General features: G+C 35.1%; 1 protein-coding gene across 2 annotated transcripts in view; it reads left to right on the top strand.

The window, feature by feature from the left end:
- Positions 1-25932, top strand: part of egfem1 (EGF-like and EMI domain containing 1) — a 45802-nt gene extending 19870 nt beyond the window's left edge. The window contains exons 11-32 of one of the 2 annotated variants that reach the window (XM_026282116.1): positions 649-765; positions 952-1074; positions 1352-1591; positions 1677-1808; positions 3228-3356; positions 4145-4273; positions 4360-4494; positions 4576-4710; positions 6653-6784; positions 7729-7857; positions 11671-11799; positions 13222-13350; positions 13746-13874; positions 16699-16830; positions 17450-17578; positions 17790-17918; positions 20477-20605; positions 20746-20874; positions 20977-21105; positions 21736-21861; positions 21950-22078; positions 24705-25932. In XM_026282116.1, the coding sequence (XP_026137901.1) occupies positions 649-765; positions 952-1074; positions 1352-1591; positions 1677-1808; positions 3228-3356; positions 4145-4273; positions 4360-4494; positions 4576-4710; positions 6653-6784; positions 7729-7857; positions 11671-11799; positions 13222-13350; positions 13746-13874; positions 16699-16830; positions 17450-17578; positions 17790-17918; positions 20477-20605; positions 20746-20874; positions 20977-21105; positions 21736-21861; positions 21950-22078; positions 24705-24769 (2885 nt within the window). In that variant the 3' untranslated portion in view covers positions 24770-25932. The remainder of the gene's footprint in view (positions 1-648; positions 766-951; positions 1075-1351; positions 1592-1676; positions 1809-3227; positions 3357-4144; positions 4274-4359; positions 4495-4575; positions 4711-6652; positions 6785-7728; positions 7858-11670; positions 11800-13221; positions 13351-13745; positions 13875-16698; positions 16831-17449; positions 17579-17789; positions 17919-20476; positions 20606-20745; positions 20875-20976; positions 21106-21735; positions 21862-21949; positions 22079-24704) is intronic. The other variant, XM_026282117.1, reaches the window with a different exon arrangement.
- Positions 25933-26321: the final 389 nt, after the last annotated feature.

The following is a 26321-nucleotide window of genomic DNA, read 5'->3' as shown; positions in this document are numbered from 1 at the left end:
ATTCAGATGGGATAAAAAAAAATTACTATACTTATTAGTTTGTGTTGTCTAGACTCTTTAAATATTTACCTGATTTTTAGTGTTAAAGCTGCAGTAGGGAACTTTTGACGCTCTAGCGGTTAATAAACAGAACTGCTTGCATCTTGCGGAAGAACATCGTGGCCGGAACTACTTCTCTCTGTTTATGTCTATGAAGAATCACAAAGGTACTGGGTTACTCCGCCGCGGTATCCCAGAAGCAATCTAAAATAGTCAGAATATAAACACTTATTATAGGTGCACCCTAGTGATTCAGGACAAGCTAAAAACACGGTTTGGAAAATGGATTCATGGTGTACTCGCTTACTATGTTCATTTTTCTACATTTTGAACACAAACAAAGTTAAGGACCACAGCTCTGATTGTTTGTTTCTTACCGGGAGCGGATGACTTTCTGCAAATGCCAATAGGACCACTGGGAGGAGCCAGAGGAGCTTGATTTTTTCACAGATTATCTGTCTCATATTCTACTGTCAGGACATAATGACAGGTTTAACAAATATGTAAAAAAATATATTTTTACAAAAGTTATCTACTGCAGCTTTAATGTTACATGGTGTTTTTTTTCTTCTGAGAAAACGCTTCTGTATTTATGTGTGTCGTCCACAGACGTTGATGAGTGTAAAAACGGGGAGGCGTGCTGTAGTCACTACTGTAAGAATTACCCAGGAGGCTATGAGTGCAGCTGTAGACCTGGATACACACCCAACGGCTGCACGTGTGATGGTGTGTGTTTAGTCTTCCTTGTTTGATCTTCTCTTAACCAATCCCTTTTTTAACCATCCTTTTTTAACATACTCGCAAATTAAGATATTTTTCTTAGTTTTCCTCATAAATCGACTAGATTTGAAGATTACTTAAGCACATTTAGTGTATCATGACTGCTGTTTTAATATGAATCTCTCTCTTCAGACATTGACGAGTGTGTATCCGAGACGTCAGGGTGTTCTCAGTACTGTGTGAACACGCTGGGCTCATACGAGTGTTTCTGTCAGGTGGGCTTCAGACTGGACAACGACCAGAAATCATGCTTACGTGAGTACAAGTTTAACTGGCTTTATGAAGTGTTGACTTCATAGTCAGGAAGTGATGCACACTTCATAATGCAGTTATAAACCAGAGTATTATTAAGACCCAAAAGACATGTTTTAGCAAAATGTTATTGTTAATATGCATTAGTTTGTTTTATGTAAAATGTTATAAATTTTATATTTTCAGTTTTTCATTATAAAATAGAATATATAATTGATTTTAATTAGTTGTCTCTGTATTTGTCCGTCTCTTTTTGTTCTTTCCCATTTCGTGTGTTTAGCTCTCTATGACAGGGAATTGGAGGACGAGGAAGAGGAAGAAGAAGAGGAAGAGGTTGTCGGCAGTGAAGATGAGCCGGAAGTTCTCCGTTTGCCGGACTTGTTTTTCCGTCGCCCCCCTCAACTGCTGCATTACACCGCTGCTTTAAGTAGACCGTATGATGATGACACATACACCTACGACCCAGAGAACTCACAAAACCTTGAAGAGAGAGAGGAGCTGACCGTCATCAGCAAGATAAGTACGAGAAACCCAGAATGTTAACATAAACTGACATAAACATACAGAGATAAGGATGAGTGAATATGTTAATCTCTCTGTATCAGTGTGTGAGGACGGTTCATTCGGTGACGACTGTGGTGTGAGCTGTGAGGACTGTGCTAATGGAGGAGTGTGTGCGTCAGAGAGGGATCGCTGTGTGTGTGGACCTGGCTGGACTGGGGTCACCTGTAATGACAGTGAGTGTCTTTATTCTCCCCTATTACTCCAACTGAACAGAGGCCTTGGGGACACACAGCTACATTGTTTAGGTTTATTTACACAAAGCAAGACATTTTTACACGAAACATGAGAAGGACGATTTTACATTGAACTCCCACAGACTCTTGAGATATCATAATGCAAAGGATTATTTATTAGTGGCTAAGTTAACTTATTTCTTATTATATTTTTTAGATGGCAAACAACAAAATTATTCAGAGAAGGGTTATTGTAGTTAACTAAAACCTACAGCAAAACCGTAAAAATATTTTCATTACTTAAAATAAATATTCAATATATAAAATACAAACTTATTTCAGGTACCGTATTTTCCGGACTATAAGTCACACTTTTTTTCATAGTTTGGCTGGTCCTGCGACTTATAGTCAGGTGCGACTTATTTATCAAAATTAATTTGACATGAACTGAGAAAAATGAACCAAGAGAAAACATTACCGTCTACAGCCGCGAGAGGGCGCTCTATGCTGCTCAGTGCTCCTGTAGCCTACACTGAGGACAAGAGCGCCCTCTCGCGGCTTTAGACGGTAATGTTTTCTCTTGGTGCTTGGTTCTTAATAAATGCGACTTATAGTACAGTGCGACTTATATATGTTTTTTTTTCTGATGCGATTTATACTCAGGTGCGACTTATAGTCCAAAAAATACGGTAAATTGCCCGAGGCAACCTTTGACATTTTAATTTAGTTTAACTTGGACTGAATTAACTAAAACGGAAATAAAAATGAATAAAATCATATAGACATGTTTGGAAAAAAAAAAGAGTAAAAATTAAAACAAAAATACGAAAACTTTAAATGAAATGAAAATGAAATGTGAAAAAATAAACGTAAAAACTAAGCTATCTCAGGGATGTTTAAATAACACTGCTTCAGAGACAAATCAGCATCAAGAAAACACATTTATACTTACAGTATATACATACATTGAAATAAAAGAAGTTAATTTAGATGTTTCCAGAAAAAAACACATTTTGATGACTGAATATTGGAGTCAGCATAGAACCTAAATTCAGAAAGAAAAGTTTTCTTTTTCTCCTCATCTAGCTCTAGCTGTAGTCCTCCTCTAATAACCTTTACTTATACAGAAATCCCATCAAGCTCTTAAGTGGAGCAGTTCCACGACTCTAAGGAAAGTACTTCCTGTAGGGTAGTTTATTACAAAAATGGACAGAATGTTGGAGAGCTGCAGCCCTAAGAGCACCTCCACACCCATCATTCTGAATTCACATGAGCGCAGTTTGAGTTTTCCATACCGTCCCATTTTTAATGCACCCTAAAATCAACAAAAAGTACAGTGGCTGCTGTATTTCTCTTTCTCCCTGGTTCCTCTGAGAACCCTAAACATGTATTTACTTTTGCATTCTCTCTCTCCTTTAGCTTGTGCCGAGGGCACATATGGCGTTCAGTGTAACAGTCTGTGTGTTTGTAAGAACGGGGGCCGCTGTGACCCAGTGACGGGGAAGTGCTTGTGTCCTCCAGGGGTCCACGGTCTGCACTGTGAAAACGGTAAAGTACACATGCATCTTTAACTTCTCTTTTAACATCTTCCATATTTCATTGATTGTGACATTTCCTCTTTCCTCTCTCCTTACTGTATGTCATATTTCAATATTCATAACTTTAGGAAATAAATGAGCCTTCTATTCAACAAAGAATCCGTTTCCACAAAAATATTAAGCAGTACAACTGTTTTCAACATTTATAATAATAAGTGATGTGTTTTAAGCGCTGAATCATCATATTAGAATAATTTCTGAAGGATCATGTGACACTGAAGTCTTGAGGAATGATGCTAAAGATTCAGCTTTGATACCAGAGGAATAAATTCCATTAAATGAGCTAAGATATATTTACTTTAAGATATATTATATATTCTTTTAAAAATGGCATTTTATATACTGTAATAATATTTTGCGATATTGGTGTTTTTTTTTTCAGATTTTTATTCTTTAGTTTTTTGTAATTTTAGATTTTTAATGTACTTTAAAATGTATCACAAAGGAGTCTGCTAAATGATGAAATGTAGAAATAGATGTAAAGCATCCATCAGCAGACTAACTGGAGCTCTTGGGTTAAAGTTTCTCCTTCCTGTCCACTTCCTCTCTGTCTGCCCTTGGCTTTTCCTTGTCTTCATCACATCATCCATCAACCTCATGTCTCCCAGCTGTCTCTGAAATTCCTCTCAGATTAGACCTGATCATTCTGTCTTGACAAGAGCATGTGATGTAATGGACCTCATGGAGCTCCAGATGAACACTGTGGAGTTTCTCTCATGTTCCCTGTGATGTCATCAGGCTGTCCGCAGGGATTCTATGGGAGGTTCTGTCACAGGAGGTGTAGCTGTCCCAGTAATGGACGCTGCCATCGTCTGTACGGAGGGTGTCTTTGCACACCTGGCCTCTACGGCAAATTCTGCCACCTGCGTAAGTACACTAAGATAGCATGTTAGTGTCAAAATGGTTACTTTCATTTATTTAAGGTATAGTAAAATAGTGTTTCTCCACATCAGCATGTCCCAGATGGACCCACGGTTCGGGTTGCTCGGAGGAATGCCAGTGTGTGCAGGAAAACTCACTTTCTTGTGATTCACAAAAAGGCTCCTGCATGTGTAAACCTGGTTACAGTGGTGACCGCTGTCAGGAAGGTAGGTGATGTTTCTTACAGCCATTTGAAACTGTTGTTTCTGACAGGTACATGGAGATATATATGTAGTGTTCCTGTGTAGAATGTGATGACGGATACTACGGCCTTGGCTGCCACGAGCGATGTAACTGCTCTGATGGTGAGCCGTGTGACCCTAAAACTGGAGAGTGCCAGAAGACGTGCCCAGCTGGATACCATGGAGAGAAATGCCAGCTGGGTAAGACTCACAATCATACACAAAGTCTGAGAAGGGAATACTGCTCTACTACTGTACTTACTGCAGTATAGTTTGTGGTCAGCAGTCTTGGGAAGGTTACTTTGGAAGAGTAAGTTACAGATGACAATTTACACTATTTCAATTATTTATTATTACTTTTCTAAATTTCTAATGAATGTTTTCAACTGTTAATCATTCTGAAATATTTAACGCAGGTTGGGTTAACCTTACAATATTACTCAACACTGATTACTGTCAGACTTTCCAAATCCGTCATCACTTGAATTAAGATGATAATAATTACATTTTTAAAGTGCAACCACCGCAAAATCAGACTTTAGCAGCTCTTTTTAATTTGAGATTATTAAATAAAGATCTAACATCATAAAACACATAGGTTAATAGCTATGATACTGTTTTTGAAATTAAATCTTTGAATAGCTATGATAAGAAAACACTGGCATCTCACAATGCCTTGGAAAAAACTGCTAATATAAAACCAAACAGGAAATAAAACAGTTAATAAATAAGCATTTGTCCTAGTCTTTGTCCTAAACTCCTGAAACATCGGTGTCTCATATTTTAGAGCAGTCGGTGCAATTTGGGAAAGAAATCAATCAAATCTGTAATCATTAACATTTTCATAAAGTAACTGTAATTTAGTTACATTAACTTTTTTTTCTCTAACTGTAACAGATTTTGTAATTAGATAATGCAATTCTGTTACATGTAACTATTTAACTCTCCAATAATGGTTGTCAGTAAGATATTAAAAAAATAATAATAATAAAAAATATACATATGTATATATATTATGAAGCATGGATTCGCTAAATTGATCAAAAAGTGACAGTAAAGACATTTATGTTAAAATGGATTCATATTTCAAATACTATATTTTAGAAAGTAGTAGGCAATAAGCAGTGTGTATAATGTGCAGTGTTTAGGTAAAGCTTTCAAGGGCTGCTCACTTTTCAAATGGGACAATAATGGCTTTTCACTGCCCTCTAGTGACTATCAGATGTCAGCACATAGAGCTGCTTTAATGGCTCAGTTATTTTAATAGCACAATAATATCTGCATCAGAAATCAACTGTGAACTGTCAATCATCAGGCAATATGTCCTTTTTATAATTCAAAGGAGCAGATGCACTAAACATTCACATATGACAACATGCTGACAGATGGAAGTTGTAGTCATTTCACAGTGTCAATCAGTTTATTGTGTTAAAGAGAGAGTTGTGGAATGTTTTATGTAGTTAGGCCTTCTCTGTTATGTTATGAAAATGATATATTATCACACACTATGGGTGAGTGTGTTTATAAATGGGTTTTCCTTGTGTTCGCTGAAGAGAGAAATGAATGAATTTGAAAAGAACATCATGTTCTAATAATATTTGAAGTGTCTGTTTTAGTTATTTCGTTCTTGATCACTCACAGTACATACATTTTTTAGTCTTAATGGCTTAAACAGATCATGGTTTGGTCTTGCTAAAACAGGCTCTTTTATCCCATCCTCAGGGGGGGATTCTGGGTAACTGAAGTGAGCTCTTCAAGAAAAAGAAGGAGCGAGTGTATTCAGACAGGATAGACAGAACCACATTGCTTCGGTTAACTCGTTTGTTACCTGTCACTTCGTTTTCACTGAACAAACAACATTGCGGTTTTTTGTCTCTTTCTATGTGAAGCTGGCTCGTACTGTAATAGTAATACATAAAGATTTTAATGACAAAAACAAATTATTTTAAAACGTGGTAACAGAAAAATAACAAAAAAATAAATAAATAATTAAAACGAATACAATAAAAATGGACATCCAACAGGACATTACAAAAACATACAAATAGTAGTCTTTGAAGTGTGCTTGCAATCTCATATCTTAAATCTGTATGATTTTATTTGTTAAATGAATTCAAATGAATAATGAAGATCCTCTGTGTAGTGTGTGAGGCAGGTCTTTGGGGGGTAGGCTGTGCCAGTGTGTGCCGGTGTGGCAGTAATGCAGTGACCTGTGAGGCCAGCAGTGGGCGCTGTGTGTGTGAGGCTGGATACACTGGAGAACAATGTGACAAGAGTGAGTCTGTTCCGTTTCTTTCTAATTCATTCTTTTTTAAAAACGTTTTATTCTTTTCAGTTATGCACTATTTAATTGGTACAACATGTAAAAGTTCAAGTTCAAAAGTTCAATCTGATGCTAATTAAGATGCAAATGCTGCCCCCTTGTGTCAACATAATACAACTACAGGCAGAACTTACTGAGCATTATACTAAAACTATGCTAATATACTACTCTTACTTATTCTCAACTATATAGTATGCATAGTGTGCATGGTATGCTAAATAAGGGAAAAATACATATTACATACATACCTAAAATTTTAGACAAAAGTAAATAAGAGGGTGTGATATATTGTATTCCACAATGCACTGCAGTTGAGTTGACTTTCCATTTTCTCCGTGAAAGTAATTACAGATATAATTTTCAACATTTTTGAATATGTTTAGTTTTTACTCATTTGATCTGACATTGAGATTTCTACTTAAAATTTGAAAAAAAATATTTGAAGTTTGAATTATTGAATATGCATTTGAATATTTGAAAATGATCATTATTGCCAAATTAATGACTGGATCACCCACATTTAACATAATGAGGTCATTTGAACATTATTTTGGATGTGATTAATCGTTTGACAGCACTAATTTATATATTCACATTTATCGTTTTAGTTTGTTGTAGTCATGTTAATATGTGCTTTTTTTTCTATTTCTATTTTATTTTTATTTCAGATTTAATTTTAGTACTTAAACTTTAAACTTTTTCTAATTTTTATGTTAAGTTTTTATAGATTTTTATATTATTATTTATGCTATTTTTAGTTTTAGTTAACAATAACAAGATTATAGTATCGAGTTAATATTTTATTCTGAACACAGCAATCATGCATACTTCATTTTCAATAATTTCCCAACATGCATACTAAACCGAAATTTCTTAATCTGATGCGTTTGTGTCAGAGTGTCCTGAGGGCCATTATGGAGCAGAGTGTAAACTAGCGTGTGAGTGTGAGAACGGAGCCGAATGTGACCACGTCAGCGGAGCTTGTACCTGTGCCGCCGGCTGGGTGGGATCACACTGTGAAAAGAGTGAGTTACAAACAAATACAGCCAAATTCAAGAATGGTCAGTGATATATGTGAAGAAAAATCTTTATTTAAATGCATATTATATCTTATTTTCCCGAACATCTCTCTTTTTCCACATAAGTGTGTTTTCATAGCTCTAATGCACTGGGGCCTCTTCTTCACCAGGGAAACAGGAAGTTTCAATCAGTCTGAGAGGGCAACCCACCCATCATGCAATCTGAGTGTGTGTCTGTGTTTAAAATGGAATGTTTTTGACTCCCATTTGCTCATTGAAACACTCACTCATCACACACAGTCAAGCATCTTGAAAACACACAAAAAGTGTTTGTTTAGTGTGTCATAATGACATCAGTGCAGGAAACTAAGATCATATGTTTAAAAAACATGAAGTTAATAAGAACTAGAAGCAGGTATGAAGGTTTTGCCCTCAGTGACCCGAAGGTACAGAGTCATATCTGCCTTCTAGTGGTTAATCTGAGCTTCTGACTAAACATCTCACACACACACACTTACAGACACACCCTGTTGGATACATGACAGCATCCTCTGCTTAATGAGACAGCCACATCCAGCTGCTGCGCTTTATTGGAAAGCCACAATGCACAGGCATACACACAGTGCCAAACATAGAAGCCGCGTCCTATCTTAGCTAGAAAAAAACAACAACATGTAAACACACACACACACACACAAGATGCACGGACAGGCAAACTTGCTCATACCTTAAGAGATTCTATGCATGCTGCATTTGACCAGTTTGCAGGCTGAATCTATTATGATGATATTATTATTATTATTAGCTGACCACAAAATAATAGCAAGAAAGCAACTATTGAGTTGTCCTCAAGGGCTAAAAGAAATTACAGTGCAACCAGTGAAGCCTGTTCTACAAACAGACGCCTCTTTTAAACCAACTCTTCTCAGTTAATCACAAACACACAGTGAACCCAGTGTTATTTGATTCACCAACAAATAAATCTCATGAACTAATAAATCTTATATATCTAATACATCTTATTATAATATCTTATTATAATAAATCCTTTTTACTGAATCAAAAACATACTGCACATGCAGTGTTGTCTAATTCACAAACAAAAGATTCTTAAGAGCTGATGCTTTTGTGCTGATTTAGAAATGTACAACTGAACCAGTGTAGTCTGATTCACAGACGGACCCTTAAACCATTCGACCTAATTGCTAGATGTTTTTAAACATATAATTTAAGTTTCCTGCGTTGATGTCATTAAGACACATTTCAATGGGCGAAGAGGAATCAAAAACATAATTTTTTTCCCAAACATACAAGCCGCAACCAGCGTATTTTCATGAATGAGTGACTCTTTTGAACTGATCCTAAATTAGAGCATTAAAAACATGGTCTGTAGTCTGATTCGCAAACAAATTATGAGGTGATCTTTTTAAAACCAGTTATTTTGTAGTAGATCAAAAAGATACAGCGTGATCAGTGTAGTCAGATTTATGAACAAATGATTCTTTTAAAAAACATTTCCTTTTAAGTGATACGAAAATCTGCAGAGTGACCAGTGTAGTCCGATTCATGAACAAATGATTCTTTTAATAAACACTTCTTTTATAGTGAAACAAAAACATACAGCATGATCACTGTCCTCCAATTCATGAACAAATGACCCTTTTAAATTAGTTCCTTGTAGTAAATCAGAAATTTACAGCATGAAAAAATAATGAACCTCCTGAGCTGATCCTTTTCAGTGAATCAGAAACATACAGCATAACCAGTGTAGTCCCAATCACCACAAATCTTGCAGAAAAGTATCATTCTTCAGAGAAAGGAAGTAAGCCGAAATAACTTCCTGTACCTATGTGATGTGGTTGAGGGAGTAAATGATAACCAGGGCCAGCAGAATGAATCTAGATTCTGCACGGCAGGGGAAAAGAGAAGCAGAACTGTCCATAATCCCTTGAAATCCTACAACATGAAGTTGGACAGTGCAAAATCAGGTCTTAGGGGACCATTATCGTTCCATCTCCATCTGTATCAACTCCACTGCCATCGATTTAGATGCATAAAAGCAGATTGTTTTGGTTTATAGTGGACTTCTACATTCACAGATTTCATCTTTAATAAATCAGGCTGTGACTACAGAGATCAGGTCTCCGCAGGCCCACAGTTCCACCCTGTCCGTTTTGGGACGTTTTCAACTCGGTAGTTCATCTGGATGTAGCCAAGCAGTTCCACTCATGTTCCGTATGCTCAGATGTCTTCCATGCGTCTTAATCATACAAACCGACTGAATAAGAGCACACACACACACACACACACACATGTGGCAGGTCTTTAGCGAGCTCTTGAGTGCTATCATCGGGCTCCATCTCTAAAGGCCTCAGCAGTGAAACACATTTTACCGGCTGCAGCCGATCACAACCATCCGCTGCCGTTACACACTCACGCACACGCGCTTTACAAGATCTTATCAGGTTGATGGAATACAAGACCGATCTCCTGTGATCGCGTGCATCTGCGTGCCATATGCGTGTTTGTATGGATGTCTGTCTACACTTGAGCTCATACAGAGAGACTCCGATTTCATTCGCGTGTGTGTATATGTGTGTGAATGAGTGGAGTTTGTACAAAGTGTACTGTAGTTTCATGTTGGACACGCTATGCTAACAAAGGCAATGTTTCTAAACAAAAGCAAACAAAATCACGTGTGTGTTTCAAAGAAGCAAACCTCTAAAAAATGTATTTGGATAATCTGATCATTGTCAAACAACCAGACAAGAAGTGTTCAAACTTTTCTTAATTTCTTTTTTTTTTTTTTTTTTTTTGTGAAAAACTGAACATCAATAAGAAATTAATTTTAATGTTTGTATTGTGGTCCTATTGTGCATGGATTATCATGCATACTTTCCAAAGAAAATAACAGTTTTATATATATATATATATATATATATATATATATATATATATATATATATATATATATATATATATATATATATATATATATATATATATATATATAATAACTTGCTTTGTCTTTATTCATCTGGCTTTATTATGGTGTGCAACACTCATTTTTCAATTTTATGTATTTTTATAATTATTTATTAAAGAAATCTATATAATTTTGTATTATTATTATAATTATTTTATATTTTAATAAGCAAACATTTAATGCAAGAAAAATTCATTATAGCCACTAGATTTTGTGCATTTTTTTTCTTTCAGTGAAGTATGATTTGAAAAGCAGGGCTTTAGATGAAAATATTATCTGATATTCATAAAATGTTAGCTAAATAAGCATTTTTTTTTTTCATTTTATTATATTTTTCTAAGCGATAAGAAAACACAATTTTGGCCAGGTGCACTACATCTTACATAAATGAGTTGAGAGCCCAGTGAAAAAAATGTGAGTTCAGGGAATATTTGCACAGGAGGCATATTTCTGTATCCAGACAGTGAACCTGTGGACTCAGCAGGTGTTCTTGTTTCCTAGAAATGTCTGTCTGTCTGTCTTCCTCACACACACACGTTGACTTTGTTGTGGTGAGGATGTGCCGCACATGTGGCGAATGAGATCACGCAATTAATGCTGATGAGAGCAATTCACACACTGAGCATTCGGTAGGTAATGAGACATGAAAAAGAAAGATGAGCAGGACGAAGGGGTGAAAGATGGATACATCCACAAGGATACTAGTAAAACACTAACATAATTATATTTAAATCAGAATGCTCTTGAGAGCATGACTTTCCAGTGATGTACTGCTCATTATAACGCACACGCAGACGCAGACACTGCTGACTCAAATCTCCTCTCCTTCATAGGATGTCCTGTTGGGTTTTACGGGCAGGACTGTGTGCAGATGTGCCAGTGCGGGAACGAAGCCCAGTGTCACCACATCACAGGCGCCTGCCGCTGCACCCCCGGCTGGGCACCACCGCAATGCATTCTGGGTAAGCCACCCACATCATTAAAACGGGGTGTGATTGGAGGCTCATCTCCGGCTGAATGCCGCATCCTCGCACAGAAATAACCTAACGATCTCTCAAACCAGCTCACCCAAACACAGGCCTCCTAGACAGTTTATCGCCGCACAGACACGGCCGATGCATTTCTTAAAGCATGTGTAAAGAGCAGATAAAGCCACCCGGCGGGCTGCGGAAAGGTTAAATGCACCCATGTTTTTAATCGGCATATCTCATCTGTGTATGTTTGTGTTTACTGTGGAAGGATGCTTTTTAGGAGCGTTCCGTTTGTGCGTCTGTCAGTATTTTATTAGGCTAAGATGCTTTTTAAAGAGAGCTCTGCGGCACATTGGTTTAGTACCATCTGTCTTCTCATGCAATCTCCCGTCAGTAGTTTAATAGATCAGGGGCCCAATAAAGATTTATCTCTCTTTCTGTTTCACTCTCCCTCTCTTTTTAATGAAGTGAGGTTTGTGTTAAAGATCCCTCTCTCAGAAGTTTTATTTTTACTTCTGGCTTTCCCATGACATGTTTTGCACGGTAAGCTCGACTGTGATGAAATCTCTCTGGAGTCGAGTGATGTTATTAGTTAGTTTTGTGGCCCTTTTTTTGTGCAAGTGTGCAAATCATAAATCGTTATTTTGATTTGCATCTGCTTTTTATTGTTTATTATTTTATAGTTTTGCAGTAGCGTGTGTCTACTAAAACTAAGTCCAAATCTCTTACAGGCATCACGTAAAGTGTGTTAAACATTTTTGCCTAAAGAATTCTTTTTGTATTTGGTGTAGATATATTATGTTATCTGGACACGTAAATATTTTTACTCTTCAAATGCTCATATACTGGGTTATTTTATGTCACACTGGGTACCTGGAGACCTTTATTTTTTATATATTTTTATATTTAGTAACACTGCTGTCCAAAATAGTTTAAAGTCAGTAATATATATATTTTTTATGACGCGAGGAAGCATCAAATTTATTAAAATGCAGTTTTTTTCCTTTTCTATTCATCAAAGAATCCTACAGAAAATCTATTACAGTCTCCAGAAAAATTATTAAGCTGTACAGTTTTCAACATTGATAATAAAAATAATTTTGGCCACTAAACCAGTATGTTATAATGATTTTTGAAGGATCGTGTGTTACTAAAGTCTCAAGAAACTTTTGAATGACAGTGTTGTAACAGATCAGTAGTTGATTTACAATGAAATGTGAAAATAAATGACATATATTTATAAACTATATACTATATTTATGAACTTACTAATAGACTGTTAAACATAAGATGGGCATTCGGAACATCTAGAATAGAACATCTGTGACATCACATCCTTTTGCATTGCACAAAGTGCTACATATTTCGATTTTGAAAAGTTTGTTTTTATTCAAATATGTGTTTGTGTTCTAGCTTGTCCAGCAGGTACATTTGGTCCCAACTGCAGTCAATCATGTGACTGCCACAACGGAGGGTCATGTGACCCAGTGAGTGGCCAGTGCAGGTGCACACCTGGGTGGACAGGAACCAGCTGCCAACAGAGTGAGCTAAAACACACACACACACTCAATGTAAAATACTCATATGTAATGTAATAATATTGAATATCTATACATAAAGAGCCTTCCTCTTATACAAAACACACACAAACATGTGAGTCACCATCCAAAGACCCTATATACTCATAAACACATCTGTCTCTCTCTCACAGACTCACTCAGAGTGCTTTATTTGGCTGTAGTTAGTAAGATGTAAGTGATTATGGTGATTTATAGTGAGGAGTTTGTAAGCACTGATAGCAGCGATTCACATGTCATCACACAAATTACTGTATTCTGTCTCCATTACACACTGGAATGTTCACATGGGCGAACGCGGGCCACTCACTCCGCGATCCATCTGCTTTCTCTCTCACTGTCTGTATGGTTTGTGTATAGCCTGTGCATCTGGATGGTTCGGTAGGAGCTGTGAGCAAAGATGCATCTGTCCAGGGGGTGTGGCCTGTGATCATGTGACGGGCAGATGTGGCTGTCCTGCAGGGTACACTGGGAACAGCTGTGAGACCAGTAAGATCGCTCTCATTTCATTCATCCTACTGATTCATAAGACAATATTTAAAATAGCAAGAACTACCTCTAAAACCACCTGTAGGACTATAACTCTGTACTTCTTATAGACTAATATATATTAAACAGATACAATATAAATATTTTTCTATACACTGCCGCTCAAAAGTTTGTGGTCGGTAGGATTTGTAAAAAATGTTTTTGAAAGAAGTCTCTTATGCTCACCAAGGCTGCATTTATTTGATCAAAATACAGTAAAAACAGTCATTCTGTCAAATATTATTAAAATTTAAAATATTTCTTTCAGTTTTAATGTTTTAGAATGGAATTTATTCCTGTGATGGCAAAGCTGAATTGTCTGCAGCCAGTACTCAGTCAGTTACATGATCCTTCAGAAATCTTGCAAATACTCTTATTTGGTAGTTTTATTACTATCTGCTTCATATTTTTGAGGAAACTGTAATACATTTCAAAATAGAATACATGAATAGAAAGTTCAAAAGAACAGAACAACAAAATTTGTTTGCTTTTAATACAAAACGTTCTATTTTTTGGCAAATATAAAAGCCCTTTCACACCAAAAGCCTCAGGCTGAAGGAAATAAAAATTAATGTATGTACAGTAGAACACAGAAGAAGACAGTTCAACACTCTTCCGCAATAAATAAAGAAGAAATGTTAGTTTATCTTGTGTAATTTTTGCTTATTAGTATGGTTAAATTTGATCATCGAGGGTCAGCTAATTGGTTAATAAAATAGGATTAAATAGTCATATTTTGAGTTGTTTTAACTGTTTTTATTCATTTTGAGGAAAACTTGTGAGTAAGCAAGTGAGTGAGATGAATAAATGATTGTTCACATTTATTCTAGAACTAAGTAACATCTTACTCCCAATTTCTCTCAACAAGGGGACAGGAGAGCTTTCAATCATTAAATGGGAAAAAAGTAACTGGCATTACTTATTTGAAAAAGTAACTCATATAATTGCTTGTAAATTAAAAAAGTAATGCTTTACTTTACTAGTTACTTAAAGTAATCTAATTACATAACTTGCATTACTTGTAATGCGCTACTCCAAACATTGCTCCTAAAATGTTGCCCATTTTGTAAGTGTACTCAAGAACCAATCATCTGTTCATTTATATATCCATGCCAAAAAGATGTACAAACAGCCATACAGTATGCACACTTTTATCACTTGTAATTCACATCTCCCTGTGTCTCTCTATCACTTTTACATTACACATGCAGGGGTTTTTCTCTGCGACTCTCTTTCAACACCCGCCCACCCCTCTCACTCTCTCTTTCTCTCTCTCTGTGGATGTGAGACATCTGATAAAGGTTAGCGCTGAGTGGCCAACTCAAACAGCAGGCTTTGTTTTTGTCTGTGTAAGGATAAGAAGTCTGGAACACACACACACACACACACACACACACACACACACACACTGCAGCAGACATGGCTAATGACAACAGTCTAATTATTCTCTTTAGTCTGGAGTCTGAACTTATCTCTTACACATGCCGGTGGGGTGAATACACAAACACACACACATGTATACATGAACATACACTGATCTGTGTTAGTCTCAACAGTACGGATGCCACTGAGCCCAGTTGACAGCTCCTATCTCTTGTCTAGAGGGGCTAGTACTGCTTTTTCACTACATGCTAGTTTGTTGTACATGTGTTTTAATGTCTTGGAGACTTACACATTTCCATCATGAAAACTTTAGGAAGATTCTAGCATGGTAATGGATATGACAATGTTAATGTATTTGCTGTGCTGTTGAGTAGCCTATATACTGCTGCACAATTAGCATATATAATAACCTGTAGCAGATCTATACAGGTGGAGCTGGGGAGGTGGAGGGGTTTCAGAGGAATTCTGAAAGCATGTTGCGAAAAGCCATTTAAATTTTAAGCAGTAAGCTCATTGGCTGCATAAGCAACATAAACCAATCAGTTTGTGCTAAGTAGTTTAACACTGTGAATATCATCAGTTTGCATTAATGACCCATCAGCATGCGCCATTTAGAGTTTCATGACAGAACTTGATATTTGTTTTGTGATAATATTGAAAGTTACACTGCTGTATGCATGTATATATATATATAACCCAAGTTATTTGCATAATATAGTGTATATATATATATATATATATATATATATATATATATATATATATATATATATATATATACATACTATATTATGCAAATAAAATAAATATATATTTTGATGTCATATTTTATAAGTGAAAAAATAAATTTAATTTAAATTTAATCTAATACGCTATATTGTGTATATATATATATATATATATATATATATATATATATATATATATATATATATATATATATATATATAAAATACGCTTCTTTAATTGACTCTTCACGTCGGGTGGTTCTTGGCCTCCACATCATGCATTTAAAATCCTTTAATGCATGGCAAGCCATTGATTATCCCTTACATACCTAAATGAGCCCTAAATACACTCACATCTCATGTGTTTTCATATAATCGTGTTTCAGTGTGTGTGATATGGATTCGTGCTATGTAATGGACTCATACAGCCTGGCTTTTGTCAGACACTCCAGACATATGTGAAAATGTATGAAAGTAAGCATGTCTGAATGACGTTAAATGAAATGTCTAGCCTCCCCTTCATATCGTATCATATCATATCTCCTTCCTGTCTGAGGCCTGATGTCTTTTCGGGAATGTGTCTAGACAACTTGACATTTTATGGAAAACCCACACACGTTTTGAAAGTCATCTCTGCATGTATTGTGTCCTTTTCTGTTTTCTCTCTCTCTCAGTGTGTCCTCAGGGCAGGTTCGGCCTGAACTGTTCACAGATGTGCACATGTTCTGGAGATCAGTACAGCTGTCACCACGTCACTGGGAAATGCACATGTCTACCTGGATACTATGGCAGCCGCTGTCATCTGAGTAAGACATACAGTATTCTGCAGATATCAGTTTAATACTATGAACCCAACCTAATAAACTTGTTTTCATAGTTGTTCTATTAGACCAAAAGATCATCTACAATTGAGCTAACAGACAATGGTTATACAATCATACACACTACCATTCAAGAGTTTTAGGTCAGAAAGATTTTTTTTAAAGAAATAAATTATTTCATTTATGAAGGACATAGTGAGTGAGTCAAAATTGAGAGTAAAGACATTAAAAAAAAATTCAAATAAAAAGTTTTCAAATAAATGCTGTTCTGTTGAAGGTTCTATTCATCAAAGAATCCTGAAAAAAAAAAAAAAATAGAATGATTTCTGAAGAATTCAGCTTTGATTTGCAGGAATAAATTACATTTTTAAAATATATTCAGATAGAAAGCAGCTAATTTAAATTGTAATAATATTTGGCGATATTACTCTTTTTACTGTATTTTTGATACAAGTGAATTTTAAAAACATTACAAATTTGACAAACTTCAAACTTTGGAACAGTAGTGCATATGTATGTTATGTAGTTCTATATGATTGTACTTTATAAATGTATGGATTGCTTTATAAATGTGCTCAAATTAAAATGTATATATATATCACAGGATGTCGAGAGGGCACCTATGGCCCATACTGTAAGAAAAGGTGTAGATGTGCCAATGGAGGCCAGTGTGACTTCAGGACTGGTTCTTGTATCTGTCAGCCGGGATACTTGGGACCCAACTGCAGCACCAGTAAGATCCTAAAAATCCATCACCTGACTGGGTGTGGACATGTTCATTTTCTTCCTATGTAAACATGCATCAGACAGACATCTTTGTCCATAGTTATGATCTTGCTGCTTTTCAGAAACTGTTAAGTTAAACGTGGCTTACCTTTTTTTATGTTGCATTCCACATTTTCTAGCTAGTAACATTTGTTTTATTTTCTGTCTTTTTCTCTCAGGTTGTCCTACAGGCCGCTATGGGAAAGATTGTGCTCAGGTGTGTTTGTGTGGAGAGGAAGGACAGTGCCACCCAGAGACTGGGAGGTGTAACTGTGCACAGGGTAGAACGGGACCTTCCTGCGAACAAGGTATATACCTCTGTGGATAGCACTGTTATTTTTGTATTATTTATTTAAATGCAGTCTTGGTGAGCACAACAGACTTCTTTCAAAAACATTAATAAATCTTACCAACCCTAAAACATTTTAAAATAGGGCTTTTCTTTACTCACGAACATGAACTGTTGACGACTGTGCATTTTTTTAGGCATGCACTGTATTATTATTGTATATATATTTATTTGAATTACACTTTATTTATTTTTTTTGCCTTTTTCAGTTTTTTTTTTTTTTTTTTTTTTTAGCTTTATTTTTATTTCTGTTCAATTCATTTCATGTATTTTATTTGTTAGTTGTCAAGTCAAAATTTCTCAGTAATCATTTCTATTTTTTTCATCTAATATTATTATTTTATTTTATGCCACTTTAATTTCAATAAAGGAAAAAAAGTTTTAGTTAACAATAACAACACTCAACTTTTTTCCCACTTATTTTGCCAACTTTTCCAACCTCGGCCATTCATTTCTTATTTTTCTGTGCCTTCACTCATCCATGGTCCCTCCCTCCCAAATATACAACATAAACATCTTCATCTTGTTTGGATGTGAAACCCATAAGTGTTATGATGACTTCATAAGCAAAACATCGAATACATCACGTCTCACAGTCCCGCACTTGAAGGGACTATTTGCCCTCCTCCCGATTCTCTCCCAGGGCTTATTTACAATATTTAGTTAACAAATTTCTCCAGTTTCCTGCGTGATCGCAGCGCCCCTTTTCCTGGAGAACAGAAGCGAGAGATCAGATTCCTAATCTTCTTGTTTCATCACTCATCAGCGGGAATGGAACGGGACTTTCCAGGAGGGATTTTCTTAGCCTCCTCGAAAACGCCAGCTCGGAGCGTCTCACAGACGTGCCGCTGAATTATGTTCCCTGTGTTTAATGTTTACAGACGACTATAAGTAGCTGGTTCTCTGTGTTCCGTGTCGGCGGATCTGCTGGCGAGGAAACAAATAAATAAGCAAGCGAATCAAAGCGATTGGCTTATTGTTTTCCCAATCTAAATTACCCAAAGAAACATGATTGCTCTTTTGCTGCGCTGCCAAATCTGACCCACTTTGCCATTGCACTAATGATCTAGAGCTTAAGTAAACTTGTGTGTGTGTTTGTGCACGTGTGTGTGGCTGTTTGTGATGGAGTTTGCATGTGGGGCTAGCTCTTTAAATGCATTTTGAGGGATGAGAGGGCCTGTGCTAATTGTAGTAATTGAGGAATTCAGAGTTTATTTGGAAATAATGCCATCTGTGCTCTTGTTGTTACTGGAAGTTTCCGTCTGGAGCAGGACATAGTTAATAGATAAAACAATGAGGTGTTTTGCTTGAGGGAAAGTCTGCTGAATGTTTGTCCTGGTACAGTGTAACAATGAACACACATCCTGATATAAAAAAAGAAAAGAGGGTACCATCTCAATGACTGTTTTGATGGAGTGGCAATTATTAGCATAGAATTAACATGTGATTTCATGCACTGATTTGGATGGAATTTAGGATGTCGGTGAGTTTCTGTTGTCTAGATGTGGAAAATGTTATATTATGATATGTATATGATTAAAGTAATATATTAATTTAAGTAAGAATCATATCTGAGGCTGCTTTACTGTATTTGACACAGAATGTTGGCAAAAGGTATAAATCCATAACAAAGGTGCACCGAGCAGTGATGAATTTAACTTTAGTTATAATATTTGACACGTCAAAATGAATTAAAAAAAAATACAATTCATTAAATACAACCCATCCCCCACCACAAAAAAATGTATTTTGTATTAAAAAAATGTTTTGATATCTTTTGAACCTCAATTATTATTCAAGAATTCTGAAAAAAGTTATACTGTAGTAGTGTATTACATATTAAATATTAAGTAATAGTAGAACTGTTTTCAACATGATAATGTTTTTAAAATTGATTTTTTACAATATATTAAAAAAGAAAATATATAAAGTAGAAAATACATTAAAACAGTCATATTAATATATAAAATACATACTGTATACACACACACACATTACAACAGTTGTTTTAAATTTTAATAATATTTCGCAATATTACTTTCTTAGACAAATAAATGCAGCCTTGGTGAGCACAACAGACTAAGGGCTTTTCTGTACTTACGGACATGAACTGTTGTCAACTGCATTTTTTCAGTCATGCACTGTAGCTCAGGATAAAATGAAATAAATTCACTAAGCTCACCCTAAGCTTTTATTTTCTGTGCGAAATAAGTATGGTTTCAGGCTAAAATGAGATATCCAGTGGAAATTAAGTGTTGACAGTATAATTTAGTGCTGGATGAGGATTAATCAGTGCTTGGTAAACCATCCTCATGTGGTCCAAATTGAAGACAGATTCATGTGCCTCGCTGAAACACAGAGCGTACAGATACAGCCAAGACATCCAGTTGTTTCACAACTTGCGCGTATTGCTACATGATGAAAAAAAACAACACTTCTCATATTTATGCACAGATATTAAGCATCTGTGTTATGACAAATTATTTGCTGTGAAATGTGAACTTGTCCTCTGTGCAGTATGTCCTAGAGGGCGCTATGGAGCGCAGTGTCGGAGTTTCTGTACGTGCGCGAACGGAGGCGTGTGTGACCCTGTGAACGGGACATGTAGATGTGGCCTGGGCTGGACCGGGCAGCACTGTGAAAAGGGTAAATAAATAACCAAGAATTAAAAATTAATACTTTAAACTGTTTATGAGTAATTTGAATTGTCTATGCATTAAATATAAGTCAAATGATGATAAATTCACATGATTGCTTTTTTTTTTGTGTGTATGTGCATGCAATAGTTTGTGTCCCAGGTCGGTATGGTGTGAACTGTGAGCAGCAGTGTGTGTGTCAGAATAACGGTACATGCGATCGCTTTACGGGATGCTGCTCTTGTCCGTCTGGATACTACGGTCCCGCCTGCCAACACCGTGAGTGACAGTCTTATCTTCACTGTTAGGATGAATCCTTTTTACTGCACTTGCTGAAATCTGTTATTATAAGATATGATATGAAATGGTTTCATTTCTCAGGATGCCCTGCTGGCTTTTTCGGTGAGCTCTGTGCTCAATCATGTGACTGTAAACACGGGCACCTGTGTGATCATGTGACCGGACAGTGCCTGTGTCCTCCAGGTTATCAGGGTGACAAGTGTGAAAAACGTAAGTAATCTTAAACGTCATCAGCATGAAACGATAGTGTATATTTTAACTGAGAATTAAAACAGTGCTGACTTAAGCGGAACACAAAGGTGACTTTTTGTTCTGATCACTTTTCTCAGTATAATGGAACTGAAAACCACAATGAAAGTATCATACAGTACAACTATATTCCAAGTTGTCTGAAGTTATACAACTTACTGTAGATGACACACTGAAGTTATCATTATTCAGTGAAAATCTTAACATTCTTTCTAATTCTCATTCTTGCATGTTCATGGGTCTCCTTTGTGAACAAATCATTCTTTTGAATCAAATCTCTTCAATGAATCAGTTGATCACAAGTTCACAAAACCAGCCTGAATGATTCATTCACAAATTGCCTTACTGGTTCACTTAAGTCACTGATATTTCATTGAATTGATATTCCATATTACTTTGATATGTCATGAGTTAAATCAGCTCTGTTTATCATGCAGAGCTACTGTGTAACTTAAGATAATATATGATGGACTTCTTTACATTTGTGTCAAAACAAAAGTGTAAAGCTTAAAAGCTTGAAAGCTCACTGGACTGCAGTGAGAAGATGAATGTCAGTTTGATGGCATCTTTGACTGTGTGTGTGTGTTACAGGTTGCGATGATGGACGTTTCGGACGTGATTGTGCAGGACTCTGTGAGTGTGATGATGCACCCTGTGATCCCACCACTGGACAGTGTCTCTGTCCATCTGGAAAGACGGGAGAACGCTGCGAGAAAGGTGCACACAAACACACCTTACACATCTTACGCAAACTCTCATAATTCATACTTCATTCAAACTTTCAAACCCTCATCTTCTCTCTCAGTTTGTGACAGCAGGTTTTATGGTCCAGACTGTTCTTTCCAGTGTCAGTGTGCACACGGAGGCCAGTGTGACCAGCGTACAGGTCACTGCTCATGTCCCCTCACCTGGATGGGACCCACCTGTGAGGAAGGTGAGGGCATGGATGTGTGTGGGCTTACGAAATTGTCCCCAGAATTTAGCTAAATGTGATTGAATATAATAAATAATAATAATGATTCATACATATGTATTATTACATGAATGAATAACATTACAATTAATTACATACTTACTGTATTATTATATAATTTAATTAAAACAATCATGTCCCTTAGTTCACATGTAAATTCATAATTGATCATGTAATTGATAGAAATATTGAAATAAAACAAAAATATTTTTGTTCTAAAATTTTCCCCAGAAGGTAAATATGATAGGGCTCTTAATTTAATATGTAAATGGATTGATATAAATAAATAAATAAATAAGGTGTGTATATAAATAATATTACTATTTTTAATAATAATATTAATTATTATTATTATTATTAGTAGTAGTAGTAGTAGTAGTAGTAGTAGTAGGAGGAGGAGTATAATTATTACAATCATATAAGTTAATACAATAAATTCTGATCCTTAGTCTATATTTAAATTGATCATTTCATATCATTTATTAAATTAAAATGAAAATAAATTAAAAAAAACTTTTTCTCAAAAATGTCTCCAGAAGTTAGTTTAATCTGATAAAACATCCTCGAGTATAAAAAATAGTGCTGTTCATTTAACATGTTAATTCAATAAACAGATTAAACATACAAACAATAATAATCGTAATACATATATATTATTATTTATTATTATATAATTAATTAATGCAGATAATCATGCCTGTTGGCCCATATTTAAATTCATAATTTCTCATCATGCATTTCAAATATTTAAATAAAGTACATAATATTTTTTTTTGACTAAAATGATAAACATGTAGTGTTATGGTTTGGATTAATCTGTAGAGCTAATGTATACTAATGAACTGTAAATAAAGTCAGATCAAGTGTATGATATGTCTTTATTAAGCTAAGTAAAAGTGTGTGTGAGTCAGCTGTATGGTTTCTTTCACTTTTTTTAACCTCTCACCATCTCAAAATCTTTCTCTTCCCAAATACTACTTCTCTCTTTATTCGTGGCAGTCAGCGTTTGAGCTCAAAGCGTTAGTGAGAGTGTGTGTGACAGCCTCAGTGTGCCTGAGCTGTCAAGGGCCTCCTGTCCGTCTGTATAACGGCGCCTCTCTCTGACAGTTATTCTAAGTGAACCACAGCAGGACGCTTCATAATATGTGTGTGTGAGCTTTGTGAATGAGTGTGTGACAGTGTGTGTGAGTGTGTAACAGTGGACTTACTGTACATGACCCATCCACACAAGTGAATGCTGCACACTGGTGATGGATGAGGAGAGACCCCCACATGATTGCAAAGTGCTTTGGGTGTACAACAATACACAATAAAGTGCTATATAAATGCAACATTCATTCATTCATTCACGCAATCTCTAAACCTGTACATCCCCTAAAAATACAAACAGCTCATCTTAACTTCCTCTTACTACTTTTCTTTTTTTATTGCACTTATTTTATACAACAAAACATATTTTCTGTAGGACTTAAGTTGAACTGCACAATATGTGATCAGTGAGCCATACTCACTTGAAGGATGAAATATCAGTGAAAAATACAGAAATAAATAAATATGGAATGAAAAAAGGTACATTAATATATGTATGACTATTGAAATAAATAAATATAAATAAGTTACATGTATTATTCATATTACTAATGTAATTAATGAATACATTTATGATTGAATTCTGTGGAAATTAAAATAGTTCTTTATTGAATCACTTATTTATTGTCATTTATTTATTCATATATTCATTCATTCATGTACAACAAACATATTATATATTATATTTATTATATTTATCATTAACATATCCATAATTATTATTCACTTTTACTTATTTTGTGAAATATACTTATTAATTTCTAGTACTAATTCATTTCTAATACTAATTTATCATTTACATTTCTCATTTCAACTGATGTAAGAAATGAGGGTTTTAAAGTGTATACATTTTAAAATGAAGTACACACACAAGAATGTTTTGAGCTCTATGAAATCCATGTTATGTTCTTAAAAATTGTTTATTTATTTTTATTCTGTTTCTGTCCATTTGAAATTTTCTGCACTCTGTTTTAATTGTCAAATTAAACTGTATTAATCAAAGAACATATATAATTATTTTAAATCATTAATATTATACAATTTATTTAAAGTTTAACAAAAAATTAATTCAATAAAAATTTTTATGGCCCTAAATGTTTTTGAATATTTGTGCTGTATATATTAATTTATTATTATTTTCTATTATCGACATAATTGTATTGTGCAAAAATAATTATGGCTGAAAGGGTTGCAGAGACTTTACTGCATTCAGTGCCTTTAGCCGTGGCAATAATCACAATATAGTATATGCTCTTCTAACTTATTACTTATAAAAAATGTTTGATGACAAATAATTTAATTTAATTTAATTTAATTTAATTTAATTTAATTTAATTTAATTTAATTTTTTTCTTTAATTTAATTTTTTTCTTTAATTTAATTTTTTTCTTTAATTTAATTTTTTTCTTTAATTTAATTTTTTTCTTTAATTTAATTTAAATAAATCAAAGCCAGTCAATACGTTACAATAATCTCTCTATCTCTGTCTTTTTCTTAGGTGTTTCTGTAAATCATGTGTCTTCCAAATTACAGAAGAGGCGACGGCGTATTTCTCACTCCTAGTCCTGATACAGAGACCCCAAATACACACACATACACAAACACACACACACTCACACACTCCTGACATACCAGCAGAAGATGAGTGGCAACGGTTACTGAGTGTGTGAGGATGTTTCTGACTTGTTATTATGGGTTTTTCCCCCAGACGAGCAAGCCACAGGAGAATTAGTACGAGGAAGCAATGCCGAAAAACACAGACACACACAAACATCCCCTCTGGATGCACACAAGACCACTGATAGGCTGTCATTGAGAGTGTGAGTACATGTGCATCTTTGGTGGAGCGACACATTGTGGCTATCACCGAGTGATTCATGTGTATATAACACACAACATGGTGGAGCAGTTCAATACGACTTAAAAATGCTTGTTTTGTGTGCATGTTTGTGCATAAACTCGCTGTTCCTTATAAGTCCCACATCAGACAGACAAACCAAACCATCCGATCGGGCAAACGCCCACCGAGCCACAAAGCCTGCTCTATTACGGGATCAGAGTGAAGCCTCAACCGCTCATTTCTATAATACACACCACGAAAGAGGCACATCAGAATACAGCAACACTCAGTGGAGTTTCTGCCTTCCATACATGCCATACACACTCTAAAATTTACCTTGTAAACGTACACCAACACTAAATTTAACTTTTTTTTTTTAATGACATTGTCTATAAAGTCCTCTTTTATGGTACTTTTATGTTTTTTTTTAAGTAATATGTAGCTTGAGTCTGGAGCGTTTGTGCTATATATATCCTATTTAAATCCATCTGGTTGGCTCGTGTGAGTGTGATGTATGTTCTGCCATGCGATTCCTGTGACAGTCTGACTGTAAATATTCACAGTATTGTTACCCATCATCGTGCCATCTGAGGTAAATTGTTAAAGTGGAGCTGTCTGACAGGATTTAGAAACAATCTGATGATTGTAAACTGAACAGACAGTTCCTCCAAAAGACGTCTTACGTGCCAAACAATCCTAATCTTTATAAATGACAGTGCTTAGCACTCACTCAACGGTCTTTTACTGTAAAAAATGCTGTAAAAAGTGTTTGTTCCTCTGTTCTTCTTTTGTTTCTCTCAGGATGTTGTCAAGTTGAATTTCACTGTACAGTGAAAATATGTACTGGTGCGTAAACTTTTAATTAAATATGTTTGTACGGAAAACATTTAGTTTGTTTGTTTGTTTTCTAAAAATATCTAAACATTCTTAAATGAAGATATACTTGAGAAGTAAAATGACTAAGATATATTGTATTCTTGTATTTGTCTTGTCCAGTGAAAAAATATAAATTAAAAAATTGTTTTTGTAGTGTTTCTGAAAATGTAATTAAATTAATTAATTAAAATTAGGAAAGATTTATCTTTAAAAAAAAAGGGGGGGGGGTGGACTGTTTTTTTTTTCTTATTCATTCAAATTAATGTTTTTTTTTAATGCTAAAGAATTAAAAAGATTTTGCTCAAAACAAGTAATCTTATTTTCCATTTGAATTAATTATAATGAATGTTTTTAATGTTTTATGACAAATATACAAAAATTAAGATTTTTTTGTTTTTA

Source organism: Carassius auratus, chromosome 15, assembly GCF_003368295.1.
Source record: "Carassius auratus strain Wakin chromosome 15, ASM336829v1, whole genome shotgun sequence".
NCBI lineage: Eukaryota > Metazoa > Chordata > Actinopteri > Cypriniformes > Cyprinidae > Carassius > Carassius auratus.
Note: the sequence above shows the minus strand (reverse complement) of the source record. Positions and strands in the feature narration are given on the sequence as shown.